The sequence below is a fragment of the Salvelinus namaycush genome, chromosome 25 (assembly GCF_016432855.1).
Source record: "Salvelinus namaycush isolate Seneca chromosome 25, SaNama_1.0, whole genome shotgun sequence".
Lineage (NCBI taxonomy): Eukaryota > Metazoa > Chordata > Actinopteri > Salmoniformes > Salmonidae > Salvelinus > Salvelinus namaycush.
In genome coordinates, this window is record NC_052331.1 from 36058536 (window position 1) to 36075911 (window position 17376).

General features: G+C 54.2%; 1 protein-coding gene across 1 annotated transcript in view; it reads left to right on the forward strand.

Moving 5' to 3' along the window:
- LOC120019921 (ubiquitin carboxyl-terminal hydrolase 33-like) overlaps positions 1-9960 on the forward strand; it is a 41035-nt gene extending 31075 nt beyond the window's left edge. Inside the window, exon 10 of the mRNA XM_038963332.1 lies at positions 9838-9960. Coding sequence (XP_038819260.1) covers positions 9838-9960 — 123 coding nt within the window. The remainder of the gene's footprint in view (positions 1-9837) is intronic.
- The last annotated feature ends 7416 nt before the right edge of the window (positions 9961-17376 follow it).

Consider the following 17376-nt stretch of genomic DNA (forward strand, 5'->3'; position numbering starts at 1 on the left):
GGGAAGTCATTAATTTATTTCACCTTATCTAATCTTATTTCCCAAGCCGATACCTGCATCTCTTCTGGATGCTAGTTCATCAATTTCTGGGCTCAGCTCTGAGCTGAAGAAATCCTCAGTATCGAGCGAAGGTGTTCATCAGTCAGACGTCTCTGTGAGTTGTTTTTGGTCATCTTTCGAGATAAAAGTTTGCTCGCATAGATAAGTGGCTGCCGAACAGGAGAATCATCTGAGCAGCTTGTTGTCGGAGCTGAGGCATTGTGTCAGGGATGAACCGTGGAACTGTGCGGCGCCACAGCATCATAACTTTGACTTTGCGTGTCGTTGCACTGGATTTCAATCAGCTCCATTTTGATGTGTTGGTGCATTTTCCACCTCAACTGCGAAGGGATTACTAAGCAGTTCAAAACCTACATTTATGGACATCGAATTCGGCAAATCGCCGGCTAACTAGCGGCGAGAACACTGCGTTTTTCAGCAACTGTGCGCATGGGAACACGGCGGTAGAGATCTGCGCTTTATGGTTTGGGAGAGGCAGCAGGGAAATAGGCAAGGGGTTTCCTTGCAGCATCGATTCTCCCACGGCACAGTTTAGTTTAAAGCCCTCACTGCAGCGTACAAATGTCTGTGATACTGGTCACAGAGGAGAGGGCGTTTCTTCTGGTCCATGTCCTGATTTGGCGGCGCGAAAACAACAGCAGAGCAATTATGGGATTCGTAGTATTGCGGTGAGGCGCTGTATAATACCGGCGGGCCAGCTCTAGTTAGTAATTTGGTATTGTCTCGCGGGCAAATATAATTACCCCCGCGGCCAAATTTGGCCCGGGGCCAGAGTTTGACACCCATGCCCTAACCCTCCCTACTCTCTACCTCCCTACTCCTAACCCCTCCTACTCTCTAACCCCTCCTCTCCCTAACCCCTCCCTACTCTAACCCCTCCCTACTCCCCACCTAACCCCTCCCTACTCCCTAACCCCTACCCTACTCCCTACTCCTTAACCTCCCTATCCCTACTCCCTAACCCTCCCTACTACCCCTACCCCTCCCTACTCCTACTCCCTAACCCCTCCCTACTCCCTAACCCCTCCCTACTCCCTAACCCCTCCTCTACTCCCTAACCCCTCCCTACTCCATAACCCCTCCCTACTAACTCCCTAACCCCTAACCCTTTCCCTACTCTAACCCTCCGTACTCCCTAACCCCTACCCTACTCCCTAACCCCTCCCTACTCCCTAACCCCTCCCTACTCTCTACCCTCCCTACTCCCTAACCCCTCCCTACTCCCTACTCCCTAACCCTTCCCTACTCTCTAACCACTCCCTACCTCTCCCGGACCCTCCCTACTCCCTACCCCTCCCTACTCTCTAACAACCCCTCCCTACTCCCTACACCCTCCCTACTCTCTAACCCCCTCCCTACGCCTCTAACCCCTCCCGTACTCCTCTAACCCTCCCTACTCCCCAACCCTCCCTACTCCCCCTAACCCCACCCCTCCCCTACTCCAACCCCTCCTACTCCCTACTCCCTAACCCCTCCCTACTCCCTAACCCTCCCTAACTCTCCCTACTCCCTAACCCCTCCCTACTCCCTAACCCCTCCCTACTCCCAACCCCTCCTCTACTCCTAACCCCTCCTACTCCATACCCCTCCTACTCCCTAACCCCTAACCCTTCCCTACATCCCAATACCCCTCGTACTCCCTAACCCCTCCCTACTCCCTAACCCCTCCCTACTCCCTAACCCCTCCCTCTCCCTAACCCCTCCCTACTCTCTAACCCCTCCCTACTCCTAACCCTCCTACTCCTACTCCTACCCCCCTACTCCTACCTCCTACTCCGCCCCCTCCTACTCCCTACCCCTCCCTACTCCCACCCCTCCTACTCCCTAACCCCTCCCTATCTCCTAACCCTCCCCTACTCCCTAACCCCTCCCTCTCTCTAACCCCTCCTACTCCTCAACCCCTCCCTACTCCCCTAACCCTTCCCTACTCCCTACTCCCTAACCCCTCCCTACTCCTACTCACTTCCTAACCCCTCCCTACTCCCTACCCCTCCCCCTACTCCCTACTCCCGAACCCCTCCCTACTCCCTAACCCCTCCCTACTCCCTACCCTCCTACTCCCTAACCCCTCCCTACTCCATAACCCCTCCACTCCCTAACCCCTAACCCTTCCCTACTCCCTAACCCCTCCGTACTCCTAACCCATCCCTACTCCCTACCCCTCCCTCTCCTAACCTCCTCCTATCTCTAACCCCTCCCTACTCCCTAACCCCTCCCTACTCCCTACTCCCTAATCCCCTCCCTACTCTCTAACCCTCCCTACTCCCGACCCCTCCCTACTCCCTAACCCCCCTACTCTCTAACCCCTCCCTACTCCCTAACCCCTCCCTACTCCCTACTCCTAACCCCTCCTACTCCCCTACTCCCTACCCCTCCTACTCTCTAACCCCTCCCTTCCCACCCCTCCCTACTCCTAAACACCTCCCTACTCCCTACTCCCCAACCCCTCCCTACTGCTCTAACCCCTCCCTACTCCATAACCCCTCCCTACTCTCCACCCCCAACCCCTCCCTACTCCTCTAACCCCTCCCTACTCTCTAACCCCTCCCTCTCCCTAAACCCTCCCTACTCTCTAACCCCTCCCTACTCGCCCAACCCCTCCCTCTCCCTAACCCCTCCCTACTCCCTAACCCTCCTTAACCCCTCCCTTACTCCCTAACCCCTCCCTATCCCTAACCCCTCCTCTACTCCCTAACACCTCCCTACTCCTAATCCCTAACCTCCTACTCTCTAAACCCCTCCCTACTCCCTAACCCCTCCTACTCTCTTAACCCCTCCCTACTCCCTAACCCCTCCCTACTCTTAACCCCTCCCTACTCCCAACCCCCCCCTACTCCCTATACCCTCCTACTCCCTACTCCCTAACCCCTCCCTACTCCCTACTCCCTAACCCCTCCCTACTCCCTAACCCCTCCCTACCTCTCTACTCCCTAACCCCTCCCTACTCCCTAACCCCTCCCTACTCCCTAACCCCTCCCTTACTCCCTAACCCCTCCCTACTCCATAACCCCTCCCTACTCCCTAACCCCTAACCCTTCCCTACTCCTAACCCCTCCGTACTCCCTAACCCCTCCCTACTCCTAACCCCTCCCTACTCCTAACCCCTCCACTCCTCTAACCCCTCCCTACTCCCTACCCTCCCTAACTCCCTACTCCCTAACCCCTTTCCCTACTCTCTAACCCTCCCTACTCCCGACCCCTCCCTACTCCCTAACCCCTCCCTACTCTCTAACCTCCCCTATCCCTAACCCTCCCTACTCTCTAACCCCTCCCTACTCCCTAACCCCTCCCTACTCTCTAACCCCTCCCTAATCCCCAACCCCTCCTACTCCCTAACCCCTCCCTACTCCCTACTCCCTAACCCTCCTACTCCCTACTCCCTAACCCCTCCCTAACTCCCTAACCCCTCCCTACTCCCTACTCCCTACCCTCTATCCCTACTCTCCCTAACCCCTCCCTAACTCCCTAACCCCTCCCTACTCCCTAAACCCCTCCCTACTCCCATAACCCCTCCCCTCCTCCTACCCTAACCCTTCCCTACTCCCTAACCCCTCCGTACTCCCTAACCCCCCCTACTCCTAACCCCTCCTACTCCTAACCCCTCCCTACTCTCTAACCCCTCCCTACTCCCTAACCCCTCCCTACTCCCCTACTCCCTAAACCCCTCCCTACTCTCTAACCCCTCCCTACTCCCGGACCCTCCCTACTCCCTAACCCCTCCCTACTCTCTAACGCCCTCCCTACCCTAACCCCTCCCTACTCCCTAACTCCCTAACCCCTCCCTACTCCCTACTCCCTAACCCCTCCCTAACTCTCTAACTCCCTCCCTACTCCCGGACCCCTCCCTACTCCCTAACCCATCCCTACTCCCTACTCCCCAACCCTTCCCTACTCTCTAACCCCCTCCCTACCTCCATAACCCCTCCCTACTCCTACTCCCCAACCCCTCCCTACCTCTCTAACCCTCCCTACTTCCCTAACCCCTCCACTACTCTCTAACCCTCCCTACTCCCCAACCCCTCCCTACTCCCTACCCCTCCCTACTCCCTAACCCCTCCCTAACCCCTCCCTACTCCCTAACCTCCCTACTCCTCACTCCCTACCCTACTCCTAACCCCTCCCTACTCCCTAACCCCTCCCCTACCTCCTAACCCCTCCCTACTCCTACTCCCTAACCCCTCCCTACTCTCTACCCCTAACCCTCCCTACTCCCTAACCCCTCCCTACATCCCTACTCCCTAACCCCTCCCCTACTCCCTACTCCCTAACCCCTCCTACTCACCTACCCCTCCCTACTCCCTACTCCCTAACCCCCCTACTCTCTAACCTCCCACTCCCTAACCCCTCCCTACTCTCTAACCCCTCCTACTCCTAACCCTTCCTACTCCACTAACCCCTACTCCCTAACCCTCCCTACTCTCTTAACCCCTCCCTACTCCCGGACCCTCCCTACTCCCTAACCTCCCTATCACTACCTCCCCAACCCCTCCCTACTCTCTAACCCCTCCCTATCCATAACCCCTCCTACTCCCTACTCCCAACCCCCCCTACTCTCTAACCCTCCCTACTCCTAACCCCTCCCTAATCCCTAACCCCTCCCTAACCCCTAACCCCTAACCCCTCCCGCTACCTCCTCCTCCTAACCCCTCCCTACTCCATCCCCTAACCCCTCCCTACTCCCTAAAGCCCCTCCCTACTCCCCTCCTACCCTAAGCCCCTCCCTAACCCCTACCCCTCCCTACTCTCTACCCTCCCTACTCCCTAACCCCTCCTTACTCCCTAACCCTAACCCCTCCCCTACTCCCTAACCCTCCCTACTCCCTAACCCCTCCCCTAACCCTCCCTAACCCCTCCCTCCTCCCTAACCCTCCCTACTCCTAACCCCTAAGCCCCCTCCCTATTCCCCTAACCCCTCCCTACTCCCTAACCCCTCCCTACTCCCTAACCCCTCCCTACTCCTACCCCTCCCTACTCTCTAACCCCTCCCTCTCCTACTCCTAACTCCCTAACCCCTCCCTACTCCCTAACCCCCTCCACTACCCTCCCTACTCCCTAACCCCTCCTACTCCCTAACCCCTCCCTACTCTACCCTAACCCCCCCTACTCCCTAACCCCTCCTACTCTCTAACCCCCCTACTCCCTAACCCCTCCCTACTCTCTAACGCCCTCCTACTCCCCAACCCCTCCCTACTCCTCTAACCCTTCCCTACTCCCTACCCCTCCTACTCCCTAACCCCTCCCTACTCCCTAACCCCTCCCTACACCCCTCCCTACTCCCTAACCCCTCCCTCCTCCCTAACCCGCTACTTCCCTAACCCCTCCCTACTCCCTAACCCCTCCCTACTCCCTACTCCTACCCCACCCCTCCCTACTCTCTACCCACCCCCCACTCCCTAACCCCTCCTACTCCCTACCCTACCCTCCCTATCCCTACTCCTAACCCCTCTCCCTAAACCCTCCCTACTCCCTACTCCCTAACCCCTCCCTATCTCTCTACCCCTCCCCTACTCCCTACCCTCCCACTCTCTAACCCCTCCCTACTCCTAACCCCTCCCTACTCTCTAACCCCCTCCCTACCTCCCCAACCCTCCCTACTCCCTAACCCCTATCCCTACTCCCTACTCCCTAACCCCTCCCTACCCTACTCCTACCCCTCCCTACTCCCTAACCCCTCCCTACTCCCTACTCCCTAACCCCTCCCTACTCTCTAACCCCTCCCTACTCCCTAACCCCTCCCTACTCCTAACCCCTCCCTACTCTAACCCCTCCCTACTCCCTCCTCCCTAACCCCTCCCTACTCCCTACTCCCTAACCCCTCCTCTCTCCTAACCCCTCCCTACTCCCGGACCCCTCCTACTCCCTAACCCCTCCTACTCTCTAACCCCTCCCTACTCCTAACCCCTCCTACTCCCTACTCCTAACCCCTCCTACTCTCTAACCCTCCCTACTCCCGGACCCCTCCATACCCTCCCACCCCTTCCCTACTCCCGGACCCTCCACTCCCTTAACCCCTCCCTACTCCCTAACCCCTCCCTACTCCCTACTCCATAACCCCTCCCTACTCCATAACCCCTAACCCCTCCTTACTCTCTAACCCCTCCCTACTCCATAACCCCTCCCTATTCCATAACCCATCCCTACTCCATAACCCCTCCCTACTCCCGGAACCCTCCTTACTCTCTAACCCCTCCTTACTCCATAACCCCTCCCTATTCCATAACCCCTCCCTAACCCCTACCCCTAACCCCTCCCTACTCCCTACCCTCCTTACTCCCTAACCCCTAACCCCTCCCTACTCCCTAACCCCTCCCTACTCCCTAACCCCTCCCTAACCCCTCCCTAACCCCTCCCTACTCCCTAACCCCTCCCTACTCCCTAACCCCTAAGCCCCTCCCTATTCCCTAACCCTCCCTACTCCCTAACCCCTCCCTACTCCCTAACCCCTCCCTACTCCCTAACCCCTCCCTACTCCCTAACCCCATCCCACTCCTATCCCTAAACCCATCCCTACTCTCTAACCCCTCCCTACTCCCTAACCCCTCCCTACTCCCTAACCCCTCCCTACTCCTACTTCCCCTACCCTCCTACTCTCTAACCCCTCCTACTCCCGACCCCTCCTACTCCCTAACCCCTCCCTCTCTCTCTAACCCCTCCCTACTCCCTAACCCCTCCCTACTCCCTACTCCCTAACCCCTCCCTACTCTCTAACCCCTCCCTACTCCCGGACCCCTCCCTACTCCCCAACCCCTCCCTACTCCCGGACCCCTCCCTACTCCCTAACCCCTCCCTACTCCTAACCCTCCCTACTCCCTACTCCATAACCCCTCCCTACTCCATAACCCCTAACCCCTCATTACTCTCTAACCCCTCCCTACTCCATAACCCCTCCCTATTCCATAACCCATCCCTACTCCATAACCCCTCCCTACTCCCGGAACCCTCCTTACTCTCTAACCCCTCCCTACTCCCGGACCCCTCCCTCCCCTAACCCCTCCCTACTCCTATCTCCTCCCTACTCCATAACCCCTACCCCTCCTTACTCTCTAACCACTCCTACTCCCATAACCCCTCCTATCCATAACCCATCCCTACTCCATAACCCCTCCCTACTCCCGGACCCCTCCCTACTCCATAACCCCTCCCTACTCCCGACCCCTCCTTACTCTCTAACCCCTCCCTACTCCATGACCCCTCCCTATTCCATAACCCCTCCCTACTCCATAACCCCTCCCTACTCCCGGAACCCTCCTTACTCTCTAACCCCTCCCTACTCCCTAACCCCTCCCTACTCTCTAACCCCTCCCTACTCTTAACCCCTCCTACTCCCGGACCCCTCTTACTCCCTAACCCCTCCCTACCCCATAACCCCTCCCTATTCATAACCCATCCCTACTCCTAACCCTCCCTACTCCCAACCCCTCCCTACTCCCTAACCCTAACCTCTCCCTACTCCCTAACCCCTCCTACTCCCAACCCCTAACCTCTCCCTAACCCCTCCCTACTCCCTAACCTAACCTCTCCCTAACCCAACCCCTCCCTATCCCCTCCCTATTCCCTAACCCCTCCCTACTCCCTAACCCCCCTACTTCCCTAACCCCTCCCTACTCTCAACCCTCCCTACTCCTAAGCCCCTCCCTACTCCCTAACCCCTCCCTACTCCCTAACCCCTAACCCTTCTCCCTACTCCCTACCCCTCCCTACTCCATAACCTCTCCCTACTCCCTAACCCCTCCTACTCCCTAACCCCTACCTCTCCCTACTCCCTAACCCTCCCTACTCCATAACCCCTCCCTACTCCATAACCCCTCCCTACTCCCTAACCCCTCCCTACTCCATAACCCCTCCCTAACCTCTCCCTACTCCCTAACCCCTCCCTAACCCCTCCCTACTCCCTAACCCCTCCCTACTCCCTAACCCCTCCCTACTCCCTAACCCCTCCCTACCCCTAACCTACATACCCTCCATATCCCCTTCCTACTCCTCCTCCCTACCCTAACCCCTCCCTCCCTACTCTCCCTAACCCTCCCTACTCTCTAACCCCTCCCTACTCCCTCAACCCCTCCCACTCCCTAACCCTCCCTACTCCCTAACCCCTCCCTAACTCCTACCTACTCCCTAACCCCCCTACTCCCTAACCCCTCCCTACTCCCTAACCCCTCCTACTCCCTAACCCCTCCCTACTCCTAACCCTCCTACCCCTACTCCCTACCCCTCCCTACTCCACTACCCCTAACCCCCCCTACCCTAACCCCTCCCTACTCCTACTCCCTAACCCCTCCCTACTCCCTATACTCCAACCCCTCCCTACTCCCTACCCCTCCCTACTCCCTACTCCCTAACCCCTCCTACTCTCTAACCCCGCCCTACTCCCTAACCCCTCCCTACTTCTCTAACCCTCACGTCCCAACCCCTCCCTACTCTCTAACCCTCCTACTCCCCAACCCCTCCCTACTCCTAACCCCTCCCTACCTCCTACTCCCTAACCCCTCCCTACTCCCTACTCCCTAACCCCTCCCTACTCCTAACCCCTCCCTACTCCCTATCCCCTAACCCCTCCCTACTCTCTAACCCTCCCTACTCCCTAACCCCTCCCTACTCCTAACCCCTCCTACTCCCTACCCCTCCCTACTCCCTACTCCCTACCCCTCCCTATCCCTACTCCTAACCCCTCCTACTCTCTAACCCCTCCCTACTACTCCGGACCACCTCCCTACTCCTAACCCCTCCCTACTCTCTAACCCCTCCCTACTCCTAACCCTCCCTACTCCCTACTCCTTAACCCCTCCTACTCTCTACCCCTCCTACTCCCGGACCCCTCCTACTCCCCAACCCTCCCTACTCACCCTACCCTCCCTACTCCTACCCCTCCCTACTTCCTACCCTCTCCTACTCCTCCCATAACGCCTCCCTACTCCATAACCCTCTAACCCCTCCTTACTCTCTAACCCTCCCTACTCCATAACCCCTCCCATTTCCATTAACCCATCCCTACTCCATAACCCCTCCCTACTCCCGGAACCCTCCTTACTCTCTAACCCCTCCCTACTCCATAAACCCCTCCCTATTCCATAACCCCTCCCTAACCCCTACCCCTAACCCCCTCCCTACTCCCTACCCCTACTTACTCCCTAAACCCCTAACCCCTCCCTACGCCCTAACCCCTCCCTACTCCCTAACCCCTCCCTAACCCCTCCCTATCCAACCCCTCCCTACTCTCCTAACCCTCCCTATTACTCCCTAACCCCTAAGCCCCTCCCTCATTCCTCTTAACCCCTCCCTCGTCCCTCTAACCCCCTCCTACTCTCCCTAACCTCTCCCTACTCCCTAACCCCTACCCCTACTCCCTCACACCGCCCTACTCCTACTCCAACCCCCGCCCTACTCCTAACCCCTCCCTACTCCTACCCGCTTTCCCTACCCTACTCCCTAACCCTCCCACTCTCTAACCACCTCCCTACTCCCGCTACCCCCTCCTACTCCCTAACCCCTCCCTACTCTCTAACCCCTCCCTACTCCCTAACCCCTCCCTACTCCCTACTCCCTAACCCGTCCCTACTCTCTACCCCTCCCTACTCCCGGACCCTCCCTACTCCCCCCAACCCCTCCCCTACCCCGGACCCCTCCCTACTCCCTAACCCCTCCCTACTCCCTAACCCCTCCCTACTCCCTACTCCATAACCCCTCCCTACTCCATAACCCCTAACCCCTCATTACTCTCTAACCCCTCCCTTACTCCATAACCCCTCCCTATTCCATAACCATCCTCCTCTACTCCAGAACCCCCTCCCATCTCCCGGAAACCCTCCCTTACTCTCTAACCCGATCCCTACTCCCGGCCCCCTCCCTACTGTCCCTAACCCCTCACGACTCCCTATCTCCTCCCTACTCCATAACCCCTAACCCCTCCTTACTCTCTAACCACTCCCTACTCCATAACCCCTCCCTATTCCATAACCCATCCCTACTCCATAACCCCTCCCTACTCCCGGACCCCTCCCTACTCCATAACCCCTCCCTACTCCCGGACCCCTCCTTACTCTCTAACCCCTCCCTACTCCATGACCCCTCCCTATTCCATAACCCCTCCCTACTCCATAACCCCTCCCTACTCCCGGAACCCTCCTTACTCTCTAACCCCTCCCTACTCCCTAACCCCTCCCTACTCTCTAACCCCTCCCTACTCTCTAACCCCTCCCTACTCCCGGACCCCTCCCTACTCCCTAACCCCTCCCTACCCCATAACCCCTCCCTATTCCATAACCCATCCCTACTCCATAACCCCTCCCTACTCCCAACCCCTCCCTACTCCCTAACCCCTAACCTCTCCCTACTCCCTAACCCCTCCCTACTCCCTAACCCCTAACCTCTCCCTAACCCCTCCCTACTCCCTAACCCCTAACCTCTCCCTAACCCCTAACCCCTCCCTATCCCCTCCCTATTCCCTAACCCCTCCCTACTCCCTAACCCCTCCCTACTCCCTAACCCCTCCCTACTCTCTAACCCCTCCCTACTCCCTAAGCCCCTCCCTACTCCCTAACCCCTCCCTACTCCCTAACCCCTAACCTCTCCCTACTCCCTAACCCCTCCCTACTCCATAACCTCTCCCTACTCCCTAACCCCTCCCTACTCCCTAACCCCTAACCTCTCCCTACTCCCTAACCCCTCCCTACTCCATAACCCCTCCCTAACCCCTCCCTACTCCATAACCTCTCCCTACTCCCTAACCCCTCCCTACTCCCTAACCCCTCCCTACTCCCTAACCCCTCCCTACTCCCCAACCCCTCCCTACTCCCTAACCCCTCCCTACTCCCTAACCCCTCCCTACTCCCTACTCCCTAACCCCTCCCTACTCCCTAACCCCTCCCTACTCCCTAACCCCTCCCTACTCCCCAACCCCTCCCTACTCCCTAACCCCTCCCTACTCCCTACTCCCTAACCCCTCCCTACTCCCTAACCCCTCCCTACTCTCTAACCCCTCCCTACTCCCTAACCCCTCCCTACTCCATAACCCATCCCTACTCCATAACCCCTCCCTACTCCCTAACCCCTCCCTACTCCCAACCCCTCCCTACTCCCTAACCCCTCCCTACTCCCTAACCCCTAACCCCTCCCTACTCCCTACTCCATAACCTCTCCCTACTCCCTAACCCCTCCCTACTCCCTAACCCCTCCCTACTCCCTAACCTCTCCCTACTCCCTAACCCCTCCCTACTCCCTAACCCCTCCCTACTCCCTAACCCCTCCCTACTCCCTAACCCCTAACCTCTCCCTACTCCCTAACCCCTCCCTACTCCCTAACCCCTCCTACTCCCTAACCCCTCCCTACTCCCTAACCCCTAACCTCTCCCTAACCCCTAACCCCTAACCTCTCCCTAACCCCTCCCTACTCCCTACTCCATAACCCCTCCCTACTCCCTAACCCCTCCCTACTCCCTAACCCCTCCCTACTCCCTAACCCCTCCCTACTCTCTAACCCCTCCCTACTCTCTAACCCCTCCCTACTCCCAAAGCCCCTCCCTACTTCCTAACCCCTCCCTACTCCCTAACCCCTAACCTCTCCCTACTCCATAACCCCTCCCTACTCCCTAACCCCTATTCCCTCCCTACTCCATAACCCCTCCCTACTCCCTAACCCTTCCCTACTCCCTAACCCCTCCCTACTCCCTAATCCCTCCCTACTCCCTAACCCCTCCCTACTCCCTAACCCCTCCCTACTCCCTAACCCCTAACCTCTCCCTACTCCCTAACCCCTCCCTACTCCCTAACCCCTCCCTACTCCCTAACCCCTAACCCCTCCCTACTCCCTAACCCCTCCCTACTCCCTAACCCCTCCCTACTCCCTAACCTCTTCCTACTCCCTAACCCCTAACCCCTCCCTACTCCCTAACCCCTCCCTACTCCCTAACCTCTCCCTACTCCCTAACCCCTCTCTACTCCCTAACCCCTCCCTACTCCCTAACCCCTCCCTACTCCATAACCTCTCCCTACTCCCTAACCCCTAACCTCTCCCTACTCTCTAACCTCTCCCTACTCCATAACCCCTCCTCACTCCTAACCCCTCCCTACTCCCTAACCCCTCCCTACTCCCTAACCCCTCCCTACTCCCTAACCCCTCCCTACTCCCTACTCCCCAACCCCTCCCTACTCCATAACCTCTCCCTACTCCCTAACGCCCTCCGTACTCCCTAACCCCTCCCTACTCCCTACTCCCCAACCCCTCCCTACTCCATAACCTCTCCCTACTCCCTAACGCCCTCCGTACTCCCTAACCTATCTAAGCTCATCACTTAGCTAAGGACCCTGGGACTAAACACCTCCCTCTGCAACTGGATCCTGGACTTCCTGACAGGCTTCCCCCAGGTGGTAAGGGTAGGTAACAACACATCCGCCATGCTGATCCTCAACACGGGGGCCCCTCAGGGGTGTGTACTTAGTCCCCTCCTGTACTCCCTGTTCACCCATGGCTGCGTGGCCAAACACGACTCCAACACCATCATTAAGATTGCTGACGACACAACAGTGGTAGGCCAGATCACCGACAACGACGAGACAGCCTATAGCCTATAGTGCAGGTCAGAGACCTGGCCTCAATGTCAGCAAGACAAACGAACAGATGGTACAGGGGGCTGTTGTGGAGCAGGTTGAGAGCTTCAAGTTCCTCGGTGTCCACATCACTAAGGATCTATCATGGTCCACCAACACAGTTTTGAACGAGGACACGACAACAGCTTTTCCTTCTCAGGAGGCTGAAAAGATTTTGCATGGATCCCCAGATCCTCAAAAAGTAGCACTTTACAAATGACCTTGACTTAGCTGTACCTCCGCACATTGACTCGGTACCGGTACCCCCTGTATATAGCCTCCACATTGACTCTGTACCGGTACCCCCTGTATATAGCCTCCACATTGACTCTGTACCGGTACCCCCTGTATATAGCCTCCACATTGACTCTGTACCGGTACCCCCTGTATATAGCCTCCACATTGACTCTGTACCGGTACCCCCTGTATATAGCCTCCACATTGACTCTGTACCGGTACCCTGTATATAGCCTCCACATTGACTCTGTACCGGTACCCCCTGTATATAGCCTCCACATTGACTCTGTACCGGTACCCCCTGTATATAGCCTCCACATTGACTCTGTACCGGTACCCCCTGTATATAGCCTCCACATTGACTCTGTACCGGTACCCCCTGTATATAGCCTCCACATTGACTCTGTACCGGTACCCCCTGTATATAGCCTCCACATTGACTCTGTACCGGTACCCCCTGTATATAGCCTCCACATTGACTCTGTACCGGTACCCCCTGTATATAGCCTCCACATTGACTCTGTACCAGTACACCCTGTATATAGTCTCCACATTGACTCTGTACCCGGTACCCCCTGTATATAGCCTCCACATTGACTCTGTACCGGTACCCCCTGTATATAGCCTCCACATTGACTCTGTACCGGTACCCCCTGTATATAGCCTCCACATTGACTCTGTACCGGTACCACCTGTATATAGCCTCCACATTGACTCTGTACCAGTACCCCCTGTATATAGCCTCCACATTGACTCTGTACCAGTACCCCCTGTATATAGCCTCCACATTGACTCTGTACCGGTACCCCCTGTATATAGCCTCCACATTGACTCTGTACCGGTACCCCCTGTATATAGCCTCCACATTGACTCTGTACCGGTACCCCCTGTATATAGCCTCCACATTGACTCTGTACCGGTACACCCTGTATATAGCCTCCACATTGACTCTGTACCGGTACCCCCTGTATATAGCCTCCACATTGACTCTGTACCGGTACCCCCTGTATATAGCCTCCACATTGACTCTGTACCGGTACCCCCTGTATATAGCCTCCACATTGACGCTGTACCGGTACCCCCCTGTATATAGCCTCCACATTGACTCTGTACCGGTATCCTCTGTATATAGCCTCCACATTGACTCTGTACCGGTACCCCCTGTATATAGCCTCCACATTGACTCTGTACCGGTACCCCCTGTATATAGCCTCCACATTGACTCTGTACCGGTACACCCTGTATATAGCCTCCACATTGACTCTGTACCGGTATCCTCTGTATATAGCCTCCACATTGACTCTGTACCGGTACCCCCTGTATATAGCCTCCACATTGACTCGGTACCGGTACCCCCTGTATATAGCCTCCACATTGACTCTGTACCGGTATCCTCTGTATATAGCCTCCACATTGACTCTGTACCGGTACCCCCCTGTATATAGCCACCACATTGACTCTGTACCGGTACCCCCTGTATATAGCCTCCACATTGACTCTGTACCGGTACCCCCTGTATATAGCCCCGTTATTGTTATGTACATTTTCTTGTGTTACTTTTTGATTTGATTAGAATTTTGTACTTTTTTTATAAAATATTTTCTTAACTCTATTTCTTGAACTGCGTTGTAGGTTTAAGGGCTTGTAAGTAATTATTTCACGGTAAAGTCTATACCTGTTGTATTCGGGCACATGTGACAAATACAATTTGATTTAATAAGTCGTTGAGGAGTTGGCATGAACTGATAGCATACAGTACATGTACATGATTCTACTATAACACACCTCTGTAGTCTTGGGCTACATCCTGAGTAGAGACCAAAGGTAGGCTATAAAAGGAGGAGGCTTGATGTTTCGCAACACATTTATCAGCGCAGCGTTGGAGAGGTAAGTTATACCTGAACCTACATTTACCTTTTCTGTTAAAACATTCCCACCTGTAATTTGTTTTCATGATATCAGTGTTCACAGAGTCGACGAGCGTAGTTCTTTTATTTTTTATGTCATTTATTCAGCTTTATTGACGTTTTTGTTCATAAGATTCATATCTTGTTTGTTTATAGTTCTCTTTTTAAAATCAATAATTTGATATCGATCTTGTATTCATTTCACTTCACGGTCTAACGTTAGCATAAAAATAAAGCCGGTTGGCTTTTTTTTATCTCGTGCTTCTCTGATCAGTATTGTTTCCGTTTTTTTTTTTTCATACGCTATTACGTTTCTTAACTACTCAGCATTTTACTGCTGTCGCTTCGTTCTGTTTGTGAGAATTCATCATAAGATCCAAATGTCGATGTTGGAGCTTTATTCAAATCCATATTCTTAGGAATCAAAAAAACTGACTGTAATTTAAAGATATTAAATGAGTTCCACCTTTATTTTTTATTTAACCTTTATTAAACTAGGCAAGTCAGTTAAGATCAAATTCTTATGTACAATGACAGCCTACACCAGCCAAACCCGGACGACGCTGGGCCTACTTTACTACAGGCTCCACAATAAGCTTTATATGAATTTATACCTCGTGGGTTTACCTCAGATTAAATAGTTCATTCAAGTTGATTGCAATGTTTAAAGATCACCGTCTGTTCTCTCTTCTCAGGTGGTGTTTAAAGATCACCGGCTGTTCTCTCTTCTCAGGTGGACACATCGTCTAGCGGGATGAAGATAGTGATATTGGCTGTGGCTCTAGCCCTGGTGTTGGCTAGTGGTGGGTCCGTCTGTCTGTCACTAATTAACTATTGAGTAAACACTGTGTTTTAACCCCTCCTGTCCTGTGGTGCTGGTGAGGCTCTGGAACTGTCCCGTATGTTGCATTCATGACATGTCGGAACTAGTTTTCCACTTGGAAAGTATCAGCATAGAAAACTAGAAAACTCTACGCAAAAAAACATTTGAACTCAGATGTTCAGACTTTTCCCTTCCCTGCTTTTTACCTTCTGATTCCAGGAATCCACCAACTGCGATGTCTGAAAAAACCTGAGAAATTGGCAATTCCTAATCTTTTACCAATGAGACTCCTTGACCAATATGGTCGACCCATAGCCAATGTACGTTCCAGTGTTCCTGTAACGTTGCTATAGTTCTATGGTTCTCCTAACCCGGTGATATGGTTTCGGTTGTCCCCTAGGTGAAGCACTGGACTGTCTGCGCTGTGTGCCAGCTAAGGCAGGAGCGGACTGTGAGGTGACAGTAGAAACATGTCCACCAGAGAAGGACGGCTGTGCGGCCGCCAAGTTCTTCAGCGCACCATGTAAGTACTGGGACTGACCGTGTTCGAAACTGAGGTCGTCTGTGTGCCACTAGATGTTAGCCTGCTGAGCTAAACGCCTAAATATTGAAAGCGGACTTGACAAAAAGAGTATCGTTGTGCTTATGCTACGTTACTTGAAAAGCAGCATTGGACGTCATGACACACACACACAGTTCTGTGCCCGTATTCACAAACGGAATAGAGGTGCAGTTTTATATCATAATAAATTATATGGACTGATCCTAGATCAGCACTACTACTCTGAGATGCTTTATGAATACAGGCCCAGAGCTGTGGATAATGAAGACCTGATCCTAGATCAGCTCAGAGCTGTGGATAATGAAGACCTGATCCTAGATCAGCCCAGAGCTCTGGATAATGAAGACCTGATCCTAGATCAGCCCAGAGCTGTGGATAATGCAGACCTGATCCTAGATCAGCCCAGAGCTGTGGATAATGAAGACCTGATCCTAGATCAGCACAGAGCTGTGGATAATGAAGACCTGATCCTAGATCAGCACAGAGCTGCGGATAATGAAGACCTGATCCTAGATCAGCACAGAGCTGTGAATAATGAAGACCTGATCCTAGATCAGCCCAGAGCTGTGGATAATGAAGACCTGATCCTAGATCAGCACAGAGCTGTGGATAATGAAGACCTGATCCTAGATCAGCACAGAGCTGCGGATAATGAAGACCTGATCCTAGATCAGCCCAGAGCTGTGGATAATGAAGACCTGGTCCTAGATCAGAACTACTACTCTGAGATGCCCTGGTCAGAATAATCAATAATAAAAGGTAGATAATACAGGTTACAGACAACAGTAACATAGTCATTTCTTTTCTCCCTCAGTTAGCCATTTCCAGAGATGTATGGACATGACGGGCTGTAAGCAGTTCCAAACCAACACTTACATCAACATGAAGTGTTGTGACACTGACAAGTGCAACACATTCTAGACTTTCTGCTGTGTTGTCGGCATTGGTTGAACCAACGTGGAATGAACATTAAATTGATGTATGTGCCCAGTGGGTTCCTACCATCACATCAACATTCTCATTTATCAACAATTATTTGACTTAAAATAAAATAAACTTTGAAACGCTTTTGTTGCTTTGAGCTTAAATTCTGGGTAGGCTAAATCTATTTTGCAAAATTATTGGATATGAGCAAAGATTTTCAATCGTCATTATTGGAATGATACAACGTACACTCCTGAAATACATCATAACTTTACACTTTA